Here is a 24,638-nt window from a genome sequence, read left to right on the forward strand (position 1 = left end):
GCCAGGAGGCTCTACCGACCGATTTCAGAGTGGGAGTAGCTAGGCGGGCTCTCCAGCCCCGTACAGTATATCCAGTAACGTTTATTCCTCCTCCTCCTCATAAAAACTTGGTTTTATTTTTTTTTTCATTTGAGTAGATCATGTGCACTAAACGTATGCACCATACTTCACCCTTGAAATCCGCCATCCATCACAGTTTACCGTCATCCACCATCACTTACACTTAAAATATCATTAGCACCCCACTTTTACTGCTGTTTTTATACTTTCTAATCTTGAATATTTGTTCTACTGTGTTCTTTTATCTATTGATATGGTTTACTGTTTGTCCCCCCTCCCCTGCCCTCTCGTGATGCCCCATTGGGGACCTTAAGGGTGAAATAAATGATGACGACGAGATCTTAATTATCGAAATAGCTGCACACGCTGACGCCACCGTTCACACTGACGACCGATGTGGCAGCGTGAGGGTACACTGAATAGACCACAAAGAGAGAAAGAGAGACATATATAGAGAGCACATGCACGCACGTGTGCCAACATCTTATAAACGCATCGGTTGCAAATAACACGACCACAAGCCGCAGAGGGAGACGCGGATGCGATACACAATTCGCATCAAAAGCCACGAGCAGCTGGCTTACGGCTCTATAAGCGACCAACAGAAAGGTGAAAGAACGTTGGGCACGCGAAGTTACGGGCGGCCGCGCAGTGCGGCTATAAAAAGGGAGAAATCCTGTTCACCTCGAAAACAAAGTTAAAAACCGTCAAAGACACTAAAGATCCGGCAGTACAGGCGCAAGGTTGAGCTGCTGAGAATCGCTCCCCGCAATGGGAGAAAAAGTATTTCCGGAAAGGGTCTTCGCCAGAAGAGCGAAGAATCAATTACGTCGCCGACCCCGGAAGTGTCAACAGAGCGAGCTACCCGTGGGAGGCAATCTGCAGCCATCCCCTTTATTGTCTTCGTTTCTCTTTTCATAGCCTTTCTTTCTTTCTGTCCTTGTCTATTGGCTGCGTTTATAACCATTCGTGGATAACGAGAACACTGCATTTCTTTTTATTGCGCGCAATAATGGTAACCTGCATGACGGTGATAAATGGTAACAAAACACGGGACACGGCCTTCGGCGACAAGTCGTGAATCCGGGATCAAACTGTCCCCGTAGTAATTCACCAGCCCGCTAACCAGTTTGTAGTCGTATGCACGATGTTTCAATTTCTACGCTTTCAATTTTTGCTTCCGTTTCCGCAGATTGCTTCTCGCCGATGCAAAAAAAAAAAAAAGACGACAGCCGCTAGTTTTTGTGCAAGAACAGCTCAGGAAGGCAAATACACGGAAGTTTCAAATGAATGCTTGACATTAGTTTCCTGAAAGTGAAATTAAGAAGGAAAGAAGGACAGTCATAAAGCAAAGAATAAAGACAAGTGGTGACAAATTTCTACGATTCATGAGATGCTTGGGCGGGACAGTTGCCAGCTACAAAGGCCAGACTAACACCGCCGGCTGCAACATCTCCACTACCTTAATGATGTATTATAGCTGCCAATTAGCGAACAATTAATCGATTGGTCGATTGACTCAAAAACGCAGCATTATAGATGCATGCCATGTTCACCTTCGTTATTCATACAGCGCGTGTTCTTTATAGGTATCGGTAGGTGTTCTATATATTCGTTTACGTGGGCGTTCTTTATTCCATCAATTAATAATTGAGTGACTAGTACTGTTGGCTGCTACAACACTGATTGGACTAGTTTGTAATACATAAGAAAACTATGCACTCAGGAGTACGACGCAGTAGTCGGGATGACTAGTACGACTAGTCGAGATGAATTGAAAACCGACTAGTTGCCCACTTTGCCTGTTTTGATTCATTGTGAACAACACTCCCACGATGGAGCGAAAATATTACCTGCTTCTAAATTACTTTTACCAGTGCTTGGTTTTTATTTTTATACAATTCTGAAATAAGCAGTTCGAATCGCACAGAAAACTTTATATATATATATATATATATATATATATATAAAGAACACAAGCGAGTACACGTACGAAAGAGCAATACTTTTATGCCAACGTTTCAGCCGTGGCACGGCCTTCGTCAGGGAATATATATATATATATATATATATATATATATATATATATATATATATATATATATATATATATATATATATATATATATATATATATATATTTTAGCAAGCAAATTGCACAAAAAGACAGGATTCTTCTATGACCTCGTTTTGTCTACGTACAGTATGCTGTACTAATTAAAAGCTTGCCTCATTGACTGACTGAATGATTGATTATTTGACTGTATCAATAAGTTCGGCGTACATCCTTTAGTAACGCTAAACGTGAGTTATTCTGCCACAATTATGAACCCAAATCAATCAATTGATAAATAATAAATTATTAATCATTGAATAATTAATCAGTCGATCAATCGATTGGCTACATAATATGTAGTCGACGATCCTTGCTCTACTATTTGCCTAGTCAGGATTAATTCACAAGAACTTTCATCCTGTCTAATCCTGATGATTTGAATCATGCGTGACGGAAAAGAATTCACTGCGTGTTACCACAATGTTTGCCTATTCCAAACTGAACCCGATTCTCTCCCAAAATTAGCTCAAAGAAAGAAAGAAAAAGGAAAAAAAAAACACGAAGAAAGAACCGGTCGCGTATGAATAGTTGCTCCGCCTTGTCATCTCATTCAGCTTGACCTTCAGTACCACCGGACGGCGGCAGGCGAGCATCTGCGAAGCGCTATATATCCACGTCCAAGCAGCAACCGCCAAGCGCCACGCCGAGGTCTCATCCATTGCGGAGGCCGATCAATTTACGTAAGCTATGCAAGCGGCCCGCAGGGGCGGCGGCGCGTATAGGAAGCGCGCGCAGCCTAATATACCACCCGACAGAGTCTCTCCCTCCCCCCCCCCTTTTCTGCCGCGCTTATACATGCCACATTGTTGTACGAGACCAGGCCACAACGTTCTTGCGACAGGCAGCTCGCGGCCACAGCATGTCCAGGCTGTAGCGACGAGGGAGTGTCGGGTCGATTATGCATCGGACGACGTGGGCTGCGGTCAGTTTTTACGCGAGAATCTTGTTTTGTACCTCATTTTTTTTTCTCTCGGTCTTTCCAATCACGAGGCTACCGGGACGCGTTCCGCACTGCGCGGACCGACCGTAGCACGCGCTGTGGCACCCTACGCTCGTCCCGACGCCTGGAAGCCGTGCTTCTCTAAATGCGCAAGCATTTATACCTCGACTGAACGGGAAAAGCTTTCTGTCCCTCCGTTACGAAAGACGATCGATACTATAAAAAATGAACGTATGCAGACGTCACCAAACCTAACTCGAATGCTTGCAGCGTGTCTCGAAACGGTTTGATATACGTCAGCGCGCGTATAGGTTTGGGTTCTGCTGCCGAGATGTTGCCAACACACGCCGGCACACTATCCAAGCATACCGACGCGTTATCTCGGCAACAGCGCCCAGCCTTTTGCGGTTGGCATCAGTCAAACTAGTCCAGGTCACGCTGGGGAGCGTTCGAATAAAGCTTGCTGACGACTGTATACAGCCGCGCTCAATATGAGTTGAAGCAAGCTGGCAGTGGTTAAAGTGAAAAAGTTGAATTGGCTCAGAAAGTAGCGCGAACTGAGCGCATTTATTTCACCAATTACCTTAAATTTATGAGAAAGCCGTGCAAGTGCTACTGGGCTTCTTACGAACTACTGGCCTGTCGGAACGCCTCTGAGTGGACTGATTTTGTGTGTGCGTGTGTGTCGGTGTTTTCCTCTTATTTATTTTTTAACTCTCCCTTTCTCTTTCAACCTCCCATTCCCCAAACCTAGTGTAGGGTAGCATACCGGATACTAACATCTGGTTAACCTCCCTGCCTTCCTTTTTTTCTCGTTTCTCTCTCTCTCTCTTAAATTTATGAGCTCACGCGCTCCCGTGTTGCAAGCCATATTGAGCGCGATTGTACATATAAAGCACAGGATATTTGCTTGCCGGTGCTGGGATTAGAATACAGGCCGCCACGCCCCGTAGGCAATTGTCTCTTAAGGCGAGACTTGTTAAGGGTTAATGATTGCAGTCCACGGGTTTGGTTTCCGTGGAGACGGCTCTGACATAGAAACCATCGCGAGAGCGCAACAAAACACGACACACAGAAAGAAGCAGACGAAGACAGGCGCAAACCACCAACTGGCTTTATTCAAGAAAAATCCAAACCTCGTGTTTTGTTGCGCTCTCGTGTACGATGGTTTCTATGTCAAAGCACCAATTCGCCCAACAGTAAACTGTTGGGCGAGTTTGCTTGTGTGTCTCAGTTAGCTATATTGGCATGTTTTGGCATGCAAAGCACTCAGGTATACGCAGAGGGGTCAATGCAATATAGCTATCGCGAATGAGCATCAACGGAGAAATAGAATACATTTCCTGCTTGCCGGGTTCTTTTTTGCACCTCCAGATGGTCCCACCTATACAGTCTCTGGCGGTTCTACGTGGATCCACTTCTACGTGGACGCAAAGTATACAAATGAACTAAAATTCATCGATGCATGCGTGTTACTTGTTAGCGATGATATCTGACTATACGCTGTTCCACTTTTGATAGCTTGTGGTCGTGGTGATGTGTAACACATACGCGATACGAAAAGGCACCCTCATTGCGCTTTTTCCGTGCTTCGAACTAGACAACTGCAACTCCCCTGCAACTCACAACGATTCCCCGACATGCTCAATGACAAGCACACGTTTAATAATGCCCTTTTCTTTCGCCGTTCTTTTAAAGGTGGTTTTTATCTCGATAATTTCACAAAATCATTCAAACCGGTGTGACGAAGATCAGACGCGACGAGCGAGTGCGTTTCTGCGCTTCGGCGCCAGTCGGCGCCACAATAACAACACTCGGATCGTACACGTCATCACTACTAGGGCATCGTCACTCAGGATGGTATTTGTTGAATGTATCACACCGAACACGTAGCACTAGTGTCGATGTCGCAGGGCAGTCTATTTTCCGTTTTTTTTCTCCTTAGCTTTTCTACGCTGTTTGACATCCAATTAAAATAACTTCCACGCGACGGATGCCGTTCAAATTTGGCCAAGAAAACCTATGCATACCAAGCGATCGAATGATGGGCACATCTCGATTTTAAAATTCGATGTCAGTGCTCCTTTATAGAGTCCCCGAGGGTCTAGAAGCGGCAGTGTTCTCGTAAGTGCACTTCACTTGACCGCTTGACACGAGTATTAATTTAGAGCCGTATATGTACAAAACTAAGGCAATTAAATCACAAGAAAAGCAGGATCCCGAGCAAGTCATAAAAAAGAAACAAACAAAAAACTTGTTTTTGTTCTCGCTAAAAAGCGCCTTTAGTGTTGTGTACAGGTGACCTTGTTTTGAAATGTTAACAGCGCTTTAGCCGCTGGGACCATGCGGACAGGCATGGTACTAGGGGAGAGCATTATAGGGAACCTAGATAAAACATTTCATCATAGAGCCATCCCTGCGTCACAGCCGCCATCCTCATCCGGCTTTTTGCTCTCCCATAGTAGAGTACAGAGTACTATATATCGTTAACAACCTTTTGTAGACGCAGGGTTCAACCACGTACCACTTCTTCGAGCGTGTGATTGGCCAAGCGCTGTCTCGTGGTATTTACCTGTAACTATAGTGCAGCTAACGATCACAAAAGTTGCTGCAGTGCCGTTTTCACGTAGCTTGGTTTACGTCATAACTTGCGCGTGCAGGAATTCATGGCACAAAATGCAGTTCAAACGACGAGTATCCCTAATGCAGTACGGTGCATGGACCGTGACAGCCTAAGAATTTGCGAGAAAACTCCGCCCCTACAGCCTCGAGAGTACGCAAGCTTCTTATGGTGCCCCGTCACTACGACTCTGCAATGGCGTTTTCTTAAATGTGTAGGGGCCTGGTATAGCAGAGGATGTTTAATGGTACCCCGTCACTACGACTCTGCAATGGCGTTTTCTTAAATAGGGGCCTGATATAGCAGATGGTGTTTAATGGTATATAGCCCGTCACTACGACTCTGCAATGGCGTTTTCTTAAATAGGGGCCTGGTATAGCAGAGGGTGTTTACCGTCGAGCTGCAGCTTGGGTCGGCGCACTCACCGGTGCCGCAGGTGCCGTGGTTGACGGAGGTGCCGCACGTGCTGCTCGTCGGAGCCTTCTTGTAGGTGGCACTGTTCATGGTCAGCTTGCGCACGTTCTTGTCCGGGTGGCAGAGGATGATGTAGATCTTCGGTGAGAACAGGCAGAAGAGCGCCACGTACGCACTCAGAGAGATGGAAACGCACAGCGTCGTGATCTGAATCTGCGATAATCGGGAAGCAGGGAAAGTGTGAAAGCCATGTTTAGGCCACCGTAGAGCGAACGCTTTGCTTCGTGTGACATCGAGTACGACAGCAAGTGTGACTTGAAGTTTTGTGACGAATAACGCAAGTATGCACCTTTCTTGAAGAACAGCGAGGAAAGAAATAAATACAGGGAGGTTTGATACCCTGAACGAGGAAAAGGGGGCGTAAAATAATGAAAGGGAAAAAGGAGAGTCGTCACATGGTACTGTGACGACACTTCAGTGTGATCCCTACGACACTGTCCAAGTAAGATGCACTAACGTTGTTAGCAGTCATACTTTCTCATCAAGTCTGTTTCTCAAAAGACACCGCAACAACGCCTCAGAGCTGCTCGCGTTGTAAATCGGGTATGTCAGTGCCCTAAAATTTTGTTTTCTGTTTTGTAGGGGACTGTTTATCTGTTCCAGTGAAACTGAGATTGTTCGGTAAATCAACAGGGTCAAGGTTGAATTGATCGGGAAGGAGGATGGGAAAAGTTGGGAAGTCCGGCAAGAGGGAGCATTGCAAGGTGGGAAAGGCCAAAATGAAGGCATTAATTAGACAGGTAAGTTACTAATTATGTAGCTCTTCTGTTCAGTATTGCGCCATCGACTTAGGCAAGGATGGAGTAGCCATAGCTGCAGGTCCGCAGACCTCTAGACTATATTTTCTATCTGACACATGTAGACTAACAGCTCTTATCTATATATACGACACAAGGGATCAACGTTAATCGAATAGATGGGCCCGCATACCACCATTCATGATGATATCGCTGTAGAAGTTGGCCCGGGATGCGATCTCGACAAAATGAATACTGCACAAAACTTTAAGCCGCATAGGTTTACAATTAGCTTGCAGCGCTAGTGGAAAAGTGTTGTGCAGATTCTACTCCATTGAAGGGGGGGAGGGGGGGTACCTCGTTGCGTCAACCCGATTACTTTCAAGCAAATTATCGGTTTATCGCTTTCATTTTCAATGGCGTTTAGGCTTACACCACTGTTGATTCTAGGAATTCGAGAATTTATCAGGTTCATGCGAAATGTTTTCACTGGAATCACCAGAGCATAAATAGGCATCAGGTGGCGAATTCACGCACGAAAGTTGTCAAAAGTTCTTCGCAGCAGTTCGCCACACCAACCCTCTCTTCCCCCCACCTCAATACTCTTTCCCTCTCTCAACGCGTATAAACATCGCACTCCTAACAACGTGCTCGTGCCGATTAACGCTACACACTGAAACAGCGAGGGAGTCGTAGGTTTACTTTGAAAGCCAACAAAGGGGCTGCCTTGTTTGATGCTTGCACGTATGGAGGCATGGAGGTAACAAAACGTGCAGGGGCTGCGTGCTCTTCTGAGATAGTCTATACAAGGGCGCACGAAGAGGACTAAATGCCGGAGCTCATGCGAAGTCGGCCGCTCGTGGACAACTACTGCTGCTGCAATGTTTTGGGGCTGTCAGCAGCATGTCTGCGGGGTCACTCATTGAAGAGGTAAACTTCAGAACAAATAAACTTAGCGCGCGAACAGGCGTCTGTTCTGAAAAAAAAAAAGCATAGAGTATGAGGACGGCTCGCACAGCTTCGAAGCTTTCACTGAATGAAGTGTTCCGAAGGCAGGCAACAGTTAAAGGCGCAATCAAAGGGCAAGAAAGAGCAGTCGAGGAGACTTGTTTTGGCGTATTTAGAAGTATTATAAACGCATGACGAAATGCAAAGGGCAACTAAGCAAAGTTGCTGCGTTCTACCATGCTATAGGAGGAGGAAGAAAGATTAAGCGGAAAGACAGGGAGGTTAGCCAGTTCTTAGACAGGCTGGCTACCCTGTGCTGGGAAAGGGGTGAGGGGAATAAAAGATGTTAAAAAGAAATGTTGCGAAGAGAGAGAGAATTACAAAAAAAAAATGCGACAGGGGAAAGGCAGCATCAAAGAGTGTAAGACACTAAAGTCTGTCTCTGAGGGCAGTTGACCGCAAAAAGCGCAGCAAAGGTTTCAAAGCCTTCTGCGCTGATGATGGGCTCAGCCAATAACCCAGAATCTTTTGTTCCGAGAAAGGCCGATCATCTAGTCTATCTAGAGCTGCAGTGAGTTCTTGTCTTTGTGCATTGAAATGGGTGCTATAGATTTCAGCATGACATACGCTATGAACGTATCATAGTTTACCTATAGCTACGAATTTGTTTATCTACGAGTTTGTAGCTTAACATCCACGAAGTAACTATGAACAGCTTAAGTTAGCACGCACAAAGACAAGTTATGGATTTGCCGAGATTTCTAGGGAGAAAATATGTAATTTGAGCAGGCAACGCGTATAGGGAAGAATTAAAGATAGAGCTTGATGACTCACAAGTCTCCGTTACAATTGCGACGTTCACAATATCCATCCAATCATCATCCATCATTCCATACATGCAGATTTATGTATAGAACAAGCTACACTTGGTGGGCTGAGCACTGGCTGTTCTTTGCATTGCCGATGGTGCCATAGTGATCTTGGCAATCACCGAGCCGATTCTGTGGGCATTGAGTTGGACGACCAACTTACGTCGGAATATTCCCCCGGCACGGACAGCATACCTATCGTCCTATCAGAAGAACTTTACCGCGCTTCTTGCGATCCATCACGGCCTGTGTGAACGCCTCCACCTGGAGAGCGTTTCCCCTTCTTAGCCCCACACTTTTCGATCTAGCGCTCCTCGACCTGGTTGAAGCACTTCCAGAATCAGTCCATCTATCAATATATGCAGATGACATCTGCATCTGGGCTTCAGGCCTAACACGCCTTCATTCGCGTGACCTGCTTCCGAGAGCATCCACACTGGCGACAGAGTACCTAGAAGAACGGGGACTAGAGCTGTGATCAGAGAAGTGCTCGCTTATAGCATTCACGCATAAGGCGATATGCCTGTATGTTAATAAAATCAACGGACACACGATCAACTACGCGAAGACCCACCGATTCCTCGGAGTCATAGGTGATTGCGAATTCTCTTCGAGCCCTCACATCGCCTACATGAAAACGAAACTCACCATGATCGTCCACGTACTGAGGTTTCTTGTTGGAGAAACGTGAGGTGCATCTGTGCGAGCGATGCTTCAACACTACACTGTTCTGTTACTCGGTTTTATGCGCTACAGCTCAGCCGTGCTGTGCAAGATCCGAAGAACAAACTTGCGCGTCCTCCAGTCGATGCAAGCCCAAGGACTGCGAATATACCTTGGTTTTCCGAGATGCACATCTACAGCAGCGGCAGTCGTCACCGCGCGTTATTATCCAGTCGACACATACATCCGCGTAGAGGCTTTGAGAATGTACTTAAGATATTTCGCTCAGATTCTATCCCATCACTTCACCTCACTTCGAACTTCTAGGCCCACTCGGCGTTCAGCGCAACTCAACTGTGGCTCAGCATTGCACAGTCCTTTCATTGAACTTCGCGCATGCAGCATGACCGCCGTTACCATTGTGGTGCCTACAGACACTCAAAGCTCTTCTTACCATTCCTGGCATCCAAAATAAGAAAAAGTCGTCGCATCTAGCCCTGAAACAGGCCACATTACCTTTAAGCAGGAGAAGCACAACAGACGCCTTAACATTTACACGAATGGCTCTGTTTCTTCAGTAAGCTCCGCAGGGGCGGTGGTTATTCCCGCGAAGTTTATCACAATTAAATAATGACATCGCTTTTTGACGTCATCGACAGCTGCAGAACTCGCCGCCATACGTGCAGCTCTGCAGTTTATAGTTGAAGAGCCTTCGGAAACTTGGTCTATCTTCTCGGAGCCGAAGGCAGCTTTTCAATGTATCATGTAACCTTTTCGCCACGGACCTAATGAACAGTTAGTAGCTGAAATAAGGATTATTCACCCCCAAGCAGTCGAGACACCACGCAGAATAGCGCATGGATACCAGGTCATTGCGGTATATATGGCAACGATCGCGCGAATGAGGCCACTAGATCTGCACACGACGCTACTCAATACACAGCCATCTCATTCTCAAGAACCGACGCAGCTGCAAGACTTCATTCACTTGCACGTGATTTCACACTGGTACAGTGTAACTCGACAAAATTCCCAAACGCGCGCCTGTATAACTTGGATCCCGATCTGCAGCTTCGTGTTCCCTCCAAAATATCTCGAGCAGAGGAGACTCTTCTATGCCGCCTCTGGCTTGGAGTGGCCTTCACGAACGCATACTCCTATGTCATTTGAATGGCCAGCTCCTCTACATGCACTTACTGCAGCTGCAAGGAAACCATCGCCCACCGTCTATGTGAGTGTATCCATTTTAACGATCCAAGACAAGAACTTACTTAAGCTCTGATTGATTGATATGTGGGGTTTAACCTCCCCAATCCACCCTATGATTATGAGAGACGCCGTAGTGGAGGGCTCCGGAAATTCCAACCACCTGGGATTCTTTACCGTGCACCCAAATCTGAGCACACGGGCCTACAACATTTCCACCTCCATCGGAAATGCAGCCGCTGCAGCCGGGATTTGAACCCGCGACCTGCGGGTCAGCAGCCGAGTACCTTAGCCACTAGACCACCGTGGCGGGGCTACTTAAGCTCTGCATAGACTAGATGATCGGCCTTTGTCAGAACAAATGATTCTGGGTCATTGGCCGAGTCCATTCTCAGCTCAGAAGGCTTTGAAAGCTTTGTTACGCTTTTTGCGGACAACTGGCTTTAGAAACAGACTTTAGTGTCGTATTCGCTTTGATTTTGCTTTTTCTCTTTCGCTATTTTTTTGTTTTTTCTCTCTCTCTCCTAAATTTCTTTTCTATCATTTTTTATTCCCCTCACCCATTTCCCCAGCACAGGGTAGCCAGCTGGTCTAAGAACTGCCTAACCTCCACGTCCATCCGCTTCACCTTTCCTCCTCTTCCTCCTTCTCTCTTTGTTTCTCCACCTCATAAGGCTAGCGAGCTGAAAACTTGCATCTGGTTATTATCTGCGCATAGTTCCTCTCTTTCGTTCTCTACCATTTTTGTGAGATAGTCCGATTCTGTCTAACACAGCATAAATGGAGATCGTAAAAAACTCAGGCTTCTGTGAGTGTTCCGGCTATCTACATACACACAAAAAGTAATCTGACCAACCAACTTATTAACTAACTCGTAGGATGCTTTCTTAAGTGAGTAGCCAGGCCCATTTTACAGCGAAAGCTGTTATGAGATCACCACTTGGGTCACGCGCAGTTACGTGTTGCCCGCCGCCGCCGCGGGTGTCCGTAACCACATCGCGCGAAATTTAGAAGAAAAAAAAAAACGTTGCACTAATGACACAGTGGGGCATGTACCCGGTCCGCTGGGTTCCAGCCCAGTATTCTACAACTGAGTTACGCTGGTGCTTGTAACTCGTTGTCAAACTTGCCTTAGGCAGGCATGACTTAGCACCAATGGCACAGTGGGACTCGAACCCGGGTACGCTAGGTGGCAGCCCAGTATTCTAGCACCGAGCTACTTCGGTGCTTGTGACTTGTTGTCGGACTTGCCTTAGGCATGCTTGATGTCGGGAAAGCAATCGCGTTAATACTCCTTATAAAGCATTTTACATCATCGAAAGAACAACCAGTCGTCATAGAATGCGATTAGCGTAACGAGTGGTCCGTCCAATGCTTTAACCCATTACAAAAGCTTGTTCTTGTTTCCCTATTAACTGTGGCGCATACCCACATCAGCCGTAATTCCTCATCGTCGTCAGCCACTGCATGGACGATTGGCACAAAATTCCTAGCAAGTGTTTCGCGGATATGACGCTCCTCGGAAGAATGACGAAAAATTGCATAGCGAATGCCAGCCTACTACCCAAGAGTTTACTATTAATGCATTTAGTGGATACCAAGCAGGTGTGCTTGCAGTAGTCACCCAATGAGTGTTTTGAAAAGGATCTGAATGGCCGCTCTTCTAGCTTTCGCTGTGACTGTGCTGCGCCGACCGCGCAGGCCTGGCGATTTTTTCGGTCGTCATGAGTTGAAGGAACGCGGGAAGCTGTAAATACGAGATAGTAATGCTGGCAATACAAAAAATTCACTTCCCAATGAACGCAGCAGTGCTATGAAGCACAACTGCACTTATAGCGAATTAGGTTAACACTTTTTTATCAGGCGCTAAAAAAATCTACTACTGCAAGACACGCATCTCACTCAGTGCACGTTGCAGAGCGACCGGAAAGAAAAAAAAAAAAACGACCGATGAAGAAATGAGGAACAAAGGTGAACAAATCAGAACAAACGAGAGAATGAAACGTGCGCACGCATTCAAGTTCTATATCGAATAGTTGGGTCAAAGGGCAATCATTCTGAGCCGCCGTTTTTGGGATGCACCGACGTCAGGGGAGGATGCTTTCAAGAGCTCCCTGGGAACAATTCATCGTTTTGAATAATGACAACCGCCAGTTCGCGTGAGGCCGCTTCGCGCGTTCTTCACCGAGAACCGTTCGGCACAGCGGATAACCCTGGGACTGCGTAAACAACGGATAAAAGATACCATCACTCTTTCTCTCGACAAACAGGTCATAATCACCCCGTGAATTTTTATAAGGAACCGCTACTGTTCGCGAGATACGCGAACAACTTCAGAAAACAAGCGATAAACAAAACAAAACAAAGCAAGACCTTTTAAGCTAGCGTACTCGTGCTCTCAATGCAAGCGCGGATCTCACCAGCAATGTTTTGCTATGCGAGTGCGTGCCAGATTTCATGGGGCGCTGTTCACGGAAATATATGCGGCGAGAGAGTTCTGCGCCGCCCTAGCGATAACGAATGCACGTTATGGTTTGGGCGTTATTGTTCAGGTGACTTGCAATTACGCGCAATGTTTGCCTTGTAAGTTACGCGAATAGCGCTTGCCGCTCGCGTCCGCACGATAGCGACAGCGCACGCCTTGATAGAATTATGCGAAATTATTATGCGCATTGTTTAATTCGTTACCCAAACAGAATAAGTAACCTTTTTTTGTGTGTGTAGTAAGAGACGAGGAGGCTGGACATGCAGCCAGACTTCCTGAATGTGAATAAAAAAAATTAAAAGGCTACTGGGTATCATGTGTTTAACCTCTCTATGTCATGCCTAATTTTTGCTTGCGTTATATTTATGTACAGGACCTTCAAGTTAGGAAGAGAGAAAAAAATAGAGGAGAAAGGCAGGGAGGTTGACCAAGCTTTGGCTCTATTGGCTACCCTATAAACGTGGTGGAGAGAGAGAGAGAGAGAGAGAGCGGATATTAGATAAGATAAAGAAAGAGCGAAAGAAAGAAAAGAAGGTAGACCCCAATCGGAGAAACAGACTCTGGGAGTCGAAAATTCGGTGGGCCTGTGTGCTCAGATTTGGGTGCACTACGTTAAAGAACCCTCAGGTGGTCAGAATTTCCGGAGCCCTCCACTACGGCGTCTCTTATAATCACACGATGGTTTTGGGACGTTAAACAGCACACATCAATCAATCAAAACCGCCAGCATTGAGTTTCACTGTGAGCGAGTTGTCGAACGCTTCAAAAATGGTGTGTATGTATTACTATCTTAAGTGTAAACTATTAACTATATGTAAACTATAAGTGTAAAAAGGCATGAGGTCGGTACATGTTCATTAATCACGACTCGCACGCCTTGCAAATGGCGGTGTCATGGTCGTTTATATAAAGTGCAATAAATCCTAATTTACACAAAATAGCTGGGGCCTATGACAAAAATGAATGACAGGACGCACTATTTGAGGCAAGTAATTTACTCTATCACACTAACCTACCAAGCAAACTCATTACGGAATACGGTAGGCCGGAACCACTTCTATAATTCCCCCTGTAAAGAATGACACTTGAACATAGACCCCGTTTTCAATTTCTCGCGCGCTCCATTTCTGAGCAGAAAGACGGAGAGCGCAGTTAGACTCTGACTGCAGCAGAGTCGCACCAGATTTCAGCCATTTAACAACGGGAGCTCACCCTGAAAGGAGCCAACGCTTATTCTACTGGTCTCAAAAAATGAGTACACAGCGCGCCGTTTCGGATGCCCCAACATATGCCCAGCCTTGATTTCCCCTCTCCTCGGTCCTTTCCTCTGAACTAATCTCATCATAAATAACCAGTGCGCGCGCCAGCGAAGACGCAACGCACTTCGCTTCCCTAGAAGAGTTTCACAAATAGCGACGCAAAAGCGCCGCTGCTCCGGCCGAAAAAAAAAAAAAAACCATACATGGGCGGCTACGTGGAGTAGTATTTTTCTCGATGATCGAGAGCCTGACTAAAAGTCGGGACGACGCTTCTATTCCTGCAGAGAAGAGTCTGGCCAACGGCCGCCCCTGGATATACTTCGAAGGCACGACGACGCGCTATACTGGCGCACTCACAGGACAGCGGCGACCGTTTAATGAAGGTGGTCGGCGGGGTCCGCCCGCTGGCTTCGGTCCCTCGCTTACTTCACCGAATGATTCCTACTCCTGCACCATTTATCGGGAGGACTTACGCAGCGGACAACCTATCATCGTGAAGGCGGGCATCGTTTCGCTATATACATTGATGATTGCTATAGAGTGGGGACCAGGGTTGTGTCGTAGGACGGGCGTATGATCGAAAAGCAATAGGTAATCGCTGGAGCTTTGACGTTGCTTGTGCCGTTTCCAGGCCAACGATGCACACGCAGAAGATTGCTGAGAGGAGCTTCTGAGTCTGGAAGTACATGGTTGGACGTTGGGTTAGGTTTGTGACGGTCCGGAAAACTGGACGAAATTTTTCATCTTGCAATGCTGTAATGCTGCCAAGTATAAAGGCGAAGTGTGCTTGAAAAGCGGTATAGAAACGTCGCGACTTTCCTTTCCCATTCGTTTCTCACCGAAATGCGCAGCGCCATTATTAATTTAGACGGACAGACTCAAGTCGCTGCCCCAGATGAGTTGTGGGGCAGGCTTGCGCTGTTAAAACATCGCACGGCTTCGTCGTCCCAACAATGTACAGCTCACCAGGAATCTTGCGGAGTGACGTCACCAGCTTCTTGGTGCACAACTTCCGTGTGGTGTGCCTACAGGATGTACCAGTGATAGCCACTGGAGAATTCAACGTTAGTTTACTTCGACGTGAAAACCAGTGGCTTGTGACGTTTCTCGATGCCGAACATGGACTTCGCCTCTTGTCGGACGTCATGCAGTCAACCATTCGCAACACCTGTTTATAGATACTGTGGTTACTACATTACTGTGACACAGTCTCCCAGCCTCTGGTGACGCAGTCTTCCAGCCTGTTATGCGATGTAAATCGTATAACAGCTTGATGCGTTACTATCGTATTCATTGCTTCGGCGTTTGCCGAAATTAAACTTTTTTTAATAATAGTTGCCTCACTTTGTTTTTGCAATTTCTCATACGTTTTCTTTTTGCTTTCCAGAGTTTTCCAGTTAAAATTTGGTTTACATATTTTTATATTATCAGTCGACGTCATTGCGGCATGCGCCATACTTTAGATACTCAAACATCAGTATAAAACACAATGCCACGTTCCGTATCGCCCAACAAAAAGCACCGGCTTGGGTGATATTCAAAACGCGTTATAAGCTTGAGACCCTGCAGACAACGAAAATGACAAGAAACTGCTGAAAAGCTCACAGATTATGCTCCTCGTCATGTTTTGGGGTTTCCGCGTTCACTGAAAGGAGCGCTTCGGGGCGTGCCTGCACTCACTATGCATACGCGCCGTGCGGTAAAGCCGCCCAGACTGAAGCAGGGAAAAGAAAAGTAAACCGGGTTAGCGTAATGCATCGCCATAAGCACATAGCAGGTGACGACGCAGGGAATAAACGATGACTGAAGAAGGCACGCTTAACAAGACCCGGCGTTACACGGAGACGCTCTCACAGGCGCGAACACTGGTAAACGCGAACGATGGTCGATGCGGTGGCCAGAAGGTGAAAGTGCAGCAGCCTGACGTCAGGTACTCGTCAAAAATGGATTACGTCATTATTTCCGAATTGCCGCGGCGCTTGGAAGGCCGGGAAGGCACGGCGACGAGTGCTAAGAGTGCAAAAAATGGAGGAGCGGTTGCGTTGAAGAGTTCGGAAAGAAGGAAACAGAGAAAAAAAAAAACGCGACTAGGAAAAGTAAGGAGGTGGGTGACGCATATAGGTCGGCGTGGATGACACAGTTAGAGCATATAGGAACACGGCACCGCATTTGCATCGCAAGAGTGTCGCTTCCTCGGGCGGTGTATGCAGATCACTCAAACAATTTTTTTCGCCCCGAGTGTGAGGAAGTGTTCGTTTCTCTTGTTTTCTTTCCGTTCTCTGTCAGACGTTTCAGATTTTTCGTATGACAAGGATACGAAATAGGTAAAGTGTTGCACTTGTACTTATTCCTCGACGTAAGCCTAGCAAAAAAAAAAAAATGGAGAGACGAGAAAGAAAGAGAGCGCTCAAGCACTCAACAGTCTGTGAGCAACGAAAGTTTGCCGAAAGAAAAAACAACAACAAAAAACCAGAAGTAGATGGAGGAAACCAAAATGAAGCATTATTGCTGGTTAAACTTGTGCGCGAAAACTGGAATAACAACCAATCATTGTTGCACTTTCTTTTCACGAGCTGACTTTAGAAGAGCGCCGAAACGAAAATTAGCATTCCATGTAGATGGGAGCCGGAATGTAAATAAAATTCGTCACCTCAGCTATTGAGGAAGTTCGCCCGACGCACTTTCTGCGCGTTTTGAAGGTACGTTTTCGTTGAGCGCAACTTGTCGAAGTCGCGCCGCTTAACGTCGTCCTTTTGTGCCCTACAAGTTCTTGAGACCCCCCCAAAAAGTAATCAAATATAGCCTGAGACGAGAACAAAGAGCCTTTCAGGAAATGCTATTGGTGGAGGTGTAGTGTGACGCTGACTAAAATGTTTTGAGTCTTAAAGAACCCTGTTTCCTTGTATCACTTGGACCTGTAAGCAAGAAGTTAGCTTCTCGAACTCACTCCGAGCTTTTCTTCACAGAAACGCCTGTTCCGACTATGTTCGGTGATTACAATGCGAACCATACAAATGCTTTAGGAGGGAAGAGCTCACGGTCTTGTGTGCTAACCGAGTAACAACGCTGCCGTACGTATCAGAAGGGTAATTGAATTTTTCGCCACTGAACTGAGCCCGCGGCACTAATCGCGTTCAAACGGGAACACGCTGGCTTTCAACCAAAGTTGCCGAGTCTTTGGAGCCTCACGCTTGCTTAAAGCCGCGGTTGTGTTGCGAGAAAGGCATTGTTTGCTGCCGCGGTCCAGCTGCACATGTTATCGCGGTATTATATACACGCGAGCATAGACGTTTTGTCCGGGTGAAACTTCACCGCATGTTTTCCCCCGAGCTCTATCGGTAACTCGAGTCTCCAATTTTACGAAGACGGGGAAGTAGCTTCTGCGTATACAATGAAGAGCTTTCAAGATAATTTAATTACACTGTTTGAAAGCGATCGCCTATGACGCGCAGTTTCTCGTTCGCTATTTTAGCTATAGAGACAGAGCCAGGAACCCGGCGAGCTTTGGGCATCGTAATCGTACACTGGTCACTCTGCAAGTTCGCAATCGTCCGCAAGTGGGGTGGGAAAGAAAGTTAAAATAAATAATTTCTAGTTTTTTACGCGTCGAAAAAGATGATCTAATTAAGAGGACCGACGTAGTGGGGTAGTCTGGACCAATGCCCACCACCAGTGGCAGTTCAATGCACAGCTTGATCAATGTACGCGCATCTGCTGCTTAATGTGCTGTGTTTATCTCTCTACCCTCTCTCATCTTTCATCTACCGCATCCCCCTCACATGCGCAGGGTAGCAAGCCGGCTGCCCATAGACTGGTTAACCTCCCTACCATTCTTTTTCTCCTATTTTCCTTCACTGATCTAAGTACACCAGCGCTTTTCCATTTCCACACCATGAAAATGGGGCATCCGCCAATGAGTATCGATCTCAGGCTGCACAGTTCGACAGCTGAGCCGCTGTGGGTGAATGTGCGTACATTTACGCAGTAAGAAAGGCGTTGGAGAGATGGAGAATCGGGGTGGTTGTAGCCAGCGCAGCGTTACAGAAAGGAGTATAGAAAGACCTCTTCTTGACAAGTAGAGCAAGGAGTGACTCCGTGAGCAACCTTGGAGTACCTGGACCATCTACTGGTTTCTTCGGTATAGAGTGACCATGCACCTCAGAAAGGTGCTGGTGCCGGGTTGAACCCCCAGACCTGGAAGAATTTTTCGGCAACTACGCAGCCTTATTCCTGTATAGCCAGTATAGATTTCCTTGTGGCACCGTACCACAAACGTGTGCCTGAGACTTTTTTTTCCTTTCTTAACCCTTCATTCACCTTGCGCGATTCCGCGGAACTGGTTTTGCACTTTATAAGGGACGTGCGTTGCTTACCCCCGAAGGTCATTTATAACGCCAATTTATGCATTGAGCCGTGGTACCATTTACAAGTAATCCTAGTATTCCCTGCATACACGCATCACTATCGCTAAACCGAACACCAACAATCGCCAAATAGAGAAAAAAAAAGAACGGTGATGTTGCATGATAAACATTTGTCCTGAAGAGAAGATAACAGCCTTTCCACCCACCCCCATCTTCTCCTCCTCCAATTGTCATATGCTTTGCGACAAACATCCATGCATCATCCACTTTTAAACATAAACAAAAGAGAGGAAAAAAAAGGAAGGTGACGACTGTAGTTGTGTAAGTGCCCATTAATTTTCTTGGGTAATAAGGATGAAATCATGGGACAACGCCTTCCGGTTTAAAGTCATTATTTTCTTTCGGTTTGTTTATGACTGTCTTCCCCGCAACAATCCAGCCTCGTTCTAAAAAAAAAAAAAATGCGAGTAGGGAAGAGAGCGTAACAGAACACGCCCTTTTATACGTTGCAGGCTTAAATTTTGCGCATCTCAAGCGAAGACCCAGCACGATTTAAGAGAGTTACGAGGCGTCGCGTAGCCGATTAAAAGGCAAAGAAGCTGTGAGGAAAGAGAGGGGAGGTAATAGAGAGGGCAGGAGAAGAAGCGGAGCCAAACATGCGTGGCGCGCTTAGTGTATACTTAGCAGGACGTCTCACATGGCCAGCGTCGACAGTGTTCGCAAATATTGCAACTCCCTGATAAACGAGATCCAATACTTCGTTCCTAGTGGCTAAGGAGCGGAGAAGCACGCAGTGTTTTCTTTGTTCGCGGTGTATTCACGCATTCAGAACCACAGGAGAAGCAGAAATGGTGCACAGTAAGCGTCATCGCTCGTCATTTTTTTTATCTTCTTTCCTTTAATATGTCGCTGTATCGTCCCTATGCCTCGTTCTTCCCTGCAAACAACACATGTGCACCGTCACGTTTCGCATGCCTTCTTCTTTATTGTCGTTCGGCTCGAGGAAGCAGTTTTTTTTATTTCATCAGACGCCGCATCCACCGAGTTCCGTCTCGCGCCCCATATATATCTCAGGTTCACGTGTGCAAAAGGGTTATTTGCAAAAGCGTTGCCTCCTTTCCACGCAATCTTGGTTTGTTTACTGTCAATCTCAATGTGATTAAAGTCAATCTCCGAATTTGTTTCTCGCATCTCCGTCTCCCGCTATCCTCTTCCTACTTTATATCTTTTCGGTGCGAAGCAGCTTATGGCGGTGTTCAATCCGGTGTGCGGCGTGACCACCGTTACTGCGCATGCGCAACAGCTGGCCCAAGCGCTGCCGGATCACGATCACACGCTATCGCGTTCCCGCCTGTGTAAGGAGCTGGGTAAGAAGTTGTAGCCTCTCCCCCTTACACTCTCTCAGCGATCACGTGATGGCTTCGGGGAACGAGATCCTGCAGACGCGCAATCAACCAAGACGTTGTGTCCTTGTGAGAACGTGCTGGCATGCGCTAGCGCGTTTGGGCTTGCGTAAGTGGTTGTGGCCTCTTCCCCCTTGCACTCTCTGAGCAGTCACGTGATGGATTCGGGGAGCGAGATTTCGCAGACGCACGTGCTCCCGCGTGGCGTGCTTAAACCAGAGTCCGAGACGAGTAACGGCGGCAGAAAGTACAGCGACTTCATGGTGTGCTCCATTTGCAAGGACGTGTTCGGGCAAGGTGCTCGTGATGGGCGAAACTTCAAGTCGACCCATGCACTGTTTCGCATGCTCCTCGTGGTTCTCTTTAGTTGGAAGTGGTCTAATTTTCTCTTACGGTCTCTTTCGCTAACACATTTTCACTGATTCAGCGCTTACCGAAGCCACTGTTTCACACCGATGATACACTGTCAGGCATGAAACTCTAGGTCTTAACATATTCAGTCTTACAAACCCTGTTCAGAAGTTCTCTTTGCGCTCCTCATCCCGCATTGCTAAGCGTCAGGTTCGCATCTTCCTATTAGGAACATAATTACGTTGTTGTTTGTTTCAGCTGGGCAAGAAACGCCACGCGAAGGACGAAGATTGCACGTAAGCTTCGACAAAGCTCGCACTCTCCGTGAATCTTCGCCGCTTAGGAGGTGAAAGCACGCCATGGAAACACCTTCACGTCGCCCATTCAAAGCCATCATCAGCGGTAATCTGCTACGCTGTGTTATTCGCTAGTGCATCTGGAGAATGGCTCGTTTCTCTTTCTTTTGGCTGAGCTAGCCAAAAGAGCAGCTACATCGCTTCATTAAAAAAAAAGAAGAAACGGGGCTACAAATTTAAAAGATAATGTCCTACCCAAACAAGCGGTGTGAGACGACCGAGGGCGCAAACTGTGGTTTCAACTCTTTTCCGGAATGTTCACTGAAGTTTGCCAATAGGAAAGAAAAAAAAAACAATGAGGGTGAAAGTAAAAGAGAGATGACAGTTGAACGAGAGTTCTTTTCTAGCCCGAATAAAGAAAGTTTGTTTTTCCAACGCCGGGGCCAAGTTTGTTACGCAAACACAGCGAGCAGTGTTTCGTCTTCTTTTCTTCTCTATTTTGCCCGGTGTTTGAAGAGTATAAGCGAACGGCTTCCTACGGTGCAGGTGTTTGGGCACAGGAGTTTCCGACAACTGTGATATCAAGCTTCTCTTCTGTAGCTTTCTTTCTTCCTGCACACACGAGTGCAGCCATCACTTTCCCTCTAAACTAAAGCGAAAACTAAAAGAAAAAGTTCTCCCTCGTTAGCCCTTTTTGATTGGTCGAACTACTCTAACAAAATTGAAGTGTCTATATATTTTTTTACCTTTCGTATAGTTAGCGAAGACTGAGTAGAAACAGGGATTTAAACATCTAGTGCATTCGTCAGAACTACACCAGAATTTTTTCGTGCAATGTTTCAAAACGTACTCCGCTATTCAGAATACGAACCTTTTCTCGGGTTCTATCACATTCGAAACATTGCATGGAGGACCCGTATTTCGCTACTCTTCAGAGAACACATACATACATTTCAAGGACCCATGTTTTCTTAAAGGCGGCTTTTGGAGAAAAAATACGTCGAGTATAAATATCAACCGGTCATTTTTAACTGCCGTCGAACCCAAACGTGCTTGGATTTCTCGGTCGCGAATGGTTTCTTTGCGTAGGAAATAAAATCGAAGCAATGGCGATCGACAGAGACAGTCAGAATGGAGCTCCATCGCATATAGGAGCCGTGTTATAGGCCTAACGGAGAAATAATTTGTAGATATAATTTTCATAACGTGAGGGCCACACACTAAGATACATGCACAATGGGAACAAGAAACGCGTGCGAATGGTGACGCGTTGAAGACGTCACACGTAACAGCGGCCGAAAGACGCACATTAGATGGTTTTATCGTTATAATACATTAAAGATATGGTGACGAATTTCAATCTCCCAAGAATTTTCGGACCATTCAATTCAGCGATCAAAAATTTTTCATGTCTTCGAGATTCCGTCTTCTGAACTTCTGAAAATTCATCAGTTCAGCCATGTGATCTAAACAGGGCCAAGTATAAAGCTCGAAAGACGCTTCATGCGTGATATTACTACACTTCCGTCACGTGCTCAAGGTGAACCAGGCTCGGATCATTCATACAGAAATGACGAGCGAAATTTAGCTGCTTTCATATCGGCAAGCAGAAAAAAACAAAAAAAAAACGTGATTGCGAAAACTGGCGTTTGTTTTTAGCTATATCTGTAAGCTAAGAGTACAAAAGTACGTTGCTCTTCAGAAGGCGTACTCGAATAATTACAGTTCGGACGCGTTGTACGTCTCTCGCGAACATTCGCCGCTCTTATATATACGCTACAAAGAGAAACAATAAAAATTGGACTCGGCAAACGGTTGCAATTAGGGCCGAACCATCGCTGTTGGACTCGTGGGCCCTCCCCAGTCGTTTCTGCGCGCGTAAACTTCAGTCAGCCTCCCCACAAAGAGAGGAATCTGCACGAAGCAATAAAGTACCACCTTGCAGCGTGCAGGTGAGGTATCGTTAAGCAAATCGGCATTCTTTCCCGAATAATTGCGTCGAGCCATTCCGCTTACGCTAGACGTGCAGCGACGCAGCAAGAGGAAGAAAAGACAGCCGTAGGTAAACGTAAGCAAAAAAAAAAAAATACGACATAAACAGGCATAACTCTAGCAACAAGCGCACGAAAGAAAAAGCTGGCAATAACTCACGACCTCTGCCTGCACGGGCTGCGCGGAGATCATTACGAATACGCGCGGAGCCAGCCTGAAATTAACCGCTGATGAGCGCAAACTTAGCGCGCCTTTAATGACAGCGTACACTTCAGTGGCATTCGAGCGAATGGGAGTCTTTTTCTGCGTCGGATAGGTTGTGCAATGCCCGATGCAATCGCTATAATTTACCCCTTTGCGCACGCTCGTATACCGCGCCGCCACGAATTCCGGCGGAATTCTTTGACAGCAAACAAACCTCTTTCACAAGGAAAAAGAAAAAAATTCAGGCTGAGTGTGGAGGGTAAAAGGATTGTTTCCAACATACGCCACCTTCTTTCTTGTTTTTTTTTTTTCCTTGATGGTTTACAAACGGCGTATACTTTGCACTATGTTTTTGCTCGCTGTAGCGTAATAACGAAATGTTACGGAGGCACCTCTGCGTCGCGTTACAGCGAACTTCTCTTTACTGGCCGCACTTTCTCAAATCATAAAGGACGAAAATTTGCAAAAGATATAGGAGCGCTGAGACTCGCGACGTCATCACAGCGAACATTTCATATAGAATGGCTTTCATGAAATAGCTAACTAAGCATGTTGCAATGTCTTGTTATGATATTTTTGAAGCCTAAGGAAAAAAAAAACATAACGTACTTTTTGTTATTATTAGACGGAAAGTAAAAAAAAACGTTAAAAAATCTTGCATTGTGGGATAGGAAATGAAGAGAAACCTGGTTGAGGTGTTGTAACTTCAGTTTTAGCAGCGGATATGATAAATGGTGCAGTGAATTCGATTTGAACTTTCATATCTGCACGTCGTAACACCACCCACCGGCTTTACTGGAGTTCAGTGGCGGTCGACATAAATCGCAGTTTCATCACTACCTGTATGCACAGGCTCGATGTAGTATTGTCGCAAACAAACAAACAAGCAAACAAACAAACAAACAAACAAACAAACAAACAAACAAACAAAGATGACCGCAAATAAAGAAAATAATAAAGACTACATAAATTTTTGTTTTGCCTTTTAAAACAGATGCTTGGGCTAGTTAGTGATTTGGAATCAACATATTTGCTGCACAGCGCAAGAAAACGAGCAGTTACGGCGTAACTACGGAAGAAAGAGACAGGCGCAGAAATCACCAACTAGCCCAAGCATCTGTCTTATCAAGTTACATTTCTCGTACGTCGGGCTCCCGCACTCTCTCCGGTCTATGTCTCTTTCTTCCGCAGTTACGCCGTAACTACTCCTTGTCTTGCGTTGTACAAATATATCCGTTGCATTTGAGACACTCGTATGTATGCGGCAATAAAGGTCGTGCTTCCCAATAGGTTATGAGATGATGCGTACGCCGGCAAACGTGATCTGAATGTGGGAATTTCACAAGACACTACTCGATGAGCGCATGCGCTCGTTAGCAAAAATAAAAAATATAAAACATTGTGCTTCCTACAGACTGAGTAAAAACACCAAAAATATTTAAAACACTCCGCGTGGTTTCGAGATTGCACACTTGTCTCATTCCCCTTCTGTGTTGAGTACAAAGAAGTAGGAGTATAACCAGAAATTAGAACTGCTACAAAAAGAAATATCTGGCCCTGCTTCTCTTGTGAAGCTTGTCCGATTTTTTTTTTTTTATAATTAGGTGTCACTGCTGTCATTCGATAACCGATATACTGCCCTTTTCAGATG

The 24,638-nt window shown here is 46.1% G+C and overlaps 1 protein-coding gene across 2 annotated transcripts in view; it reads right to left on the reverse strand.

Annotated features, from left to right (window-relative positions):
* The window catches only part of LOC119173973 (metabotropic glutamate receptor-like), a 76,269-nt gene that overhangs the window by 21,433 nt on the left and 30,198 nt on the right, over positions 1-24,638 (reverse strand). Inside the window, exon 6 of one of the 2 annotated variants that reach the window (XM_075894962.1) lies at positions 6,162-6,363. In XM_075894962.1, the coding sequence (XP_075751077.1) occupies positions 6,162-6,363 (202 nt within the window). Of the gene's footprint in view, positions 1-6,129; positions 6,364-24,638 lie in introns of both variants that reach the window. The other variant, XM_075894963.1, reaches the window with a different exon arrangement.

The sequence above is a fragment of the Rhipicephalus microplus genome, chromosome 5 (genome assembly GCF_043290135.1).
Source record: "Rhipicephalus microplus isolate Deutch F79 chromosome 5, USDA_Rmic, whole genome shotgun sequence".
Lineage (NCBI taxonomy): Eukaryota > Metazoa > Arthropoda > Arachnida > Ixodida > Ixodidae > Rhipicephalus > Rhipicephalus microplus.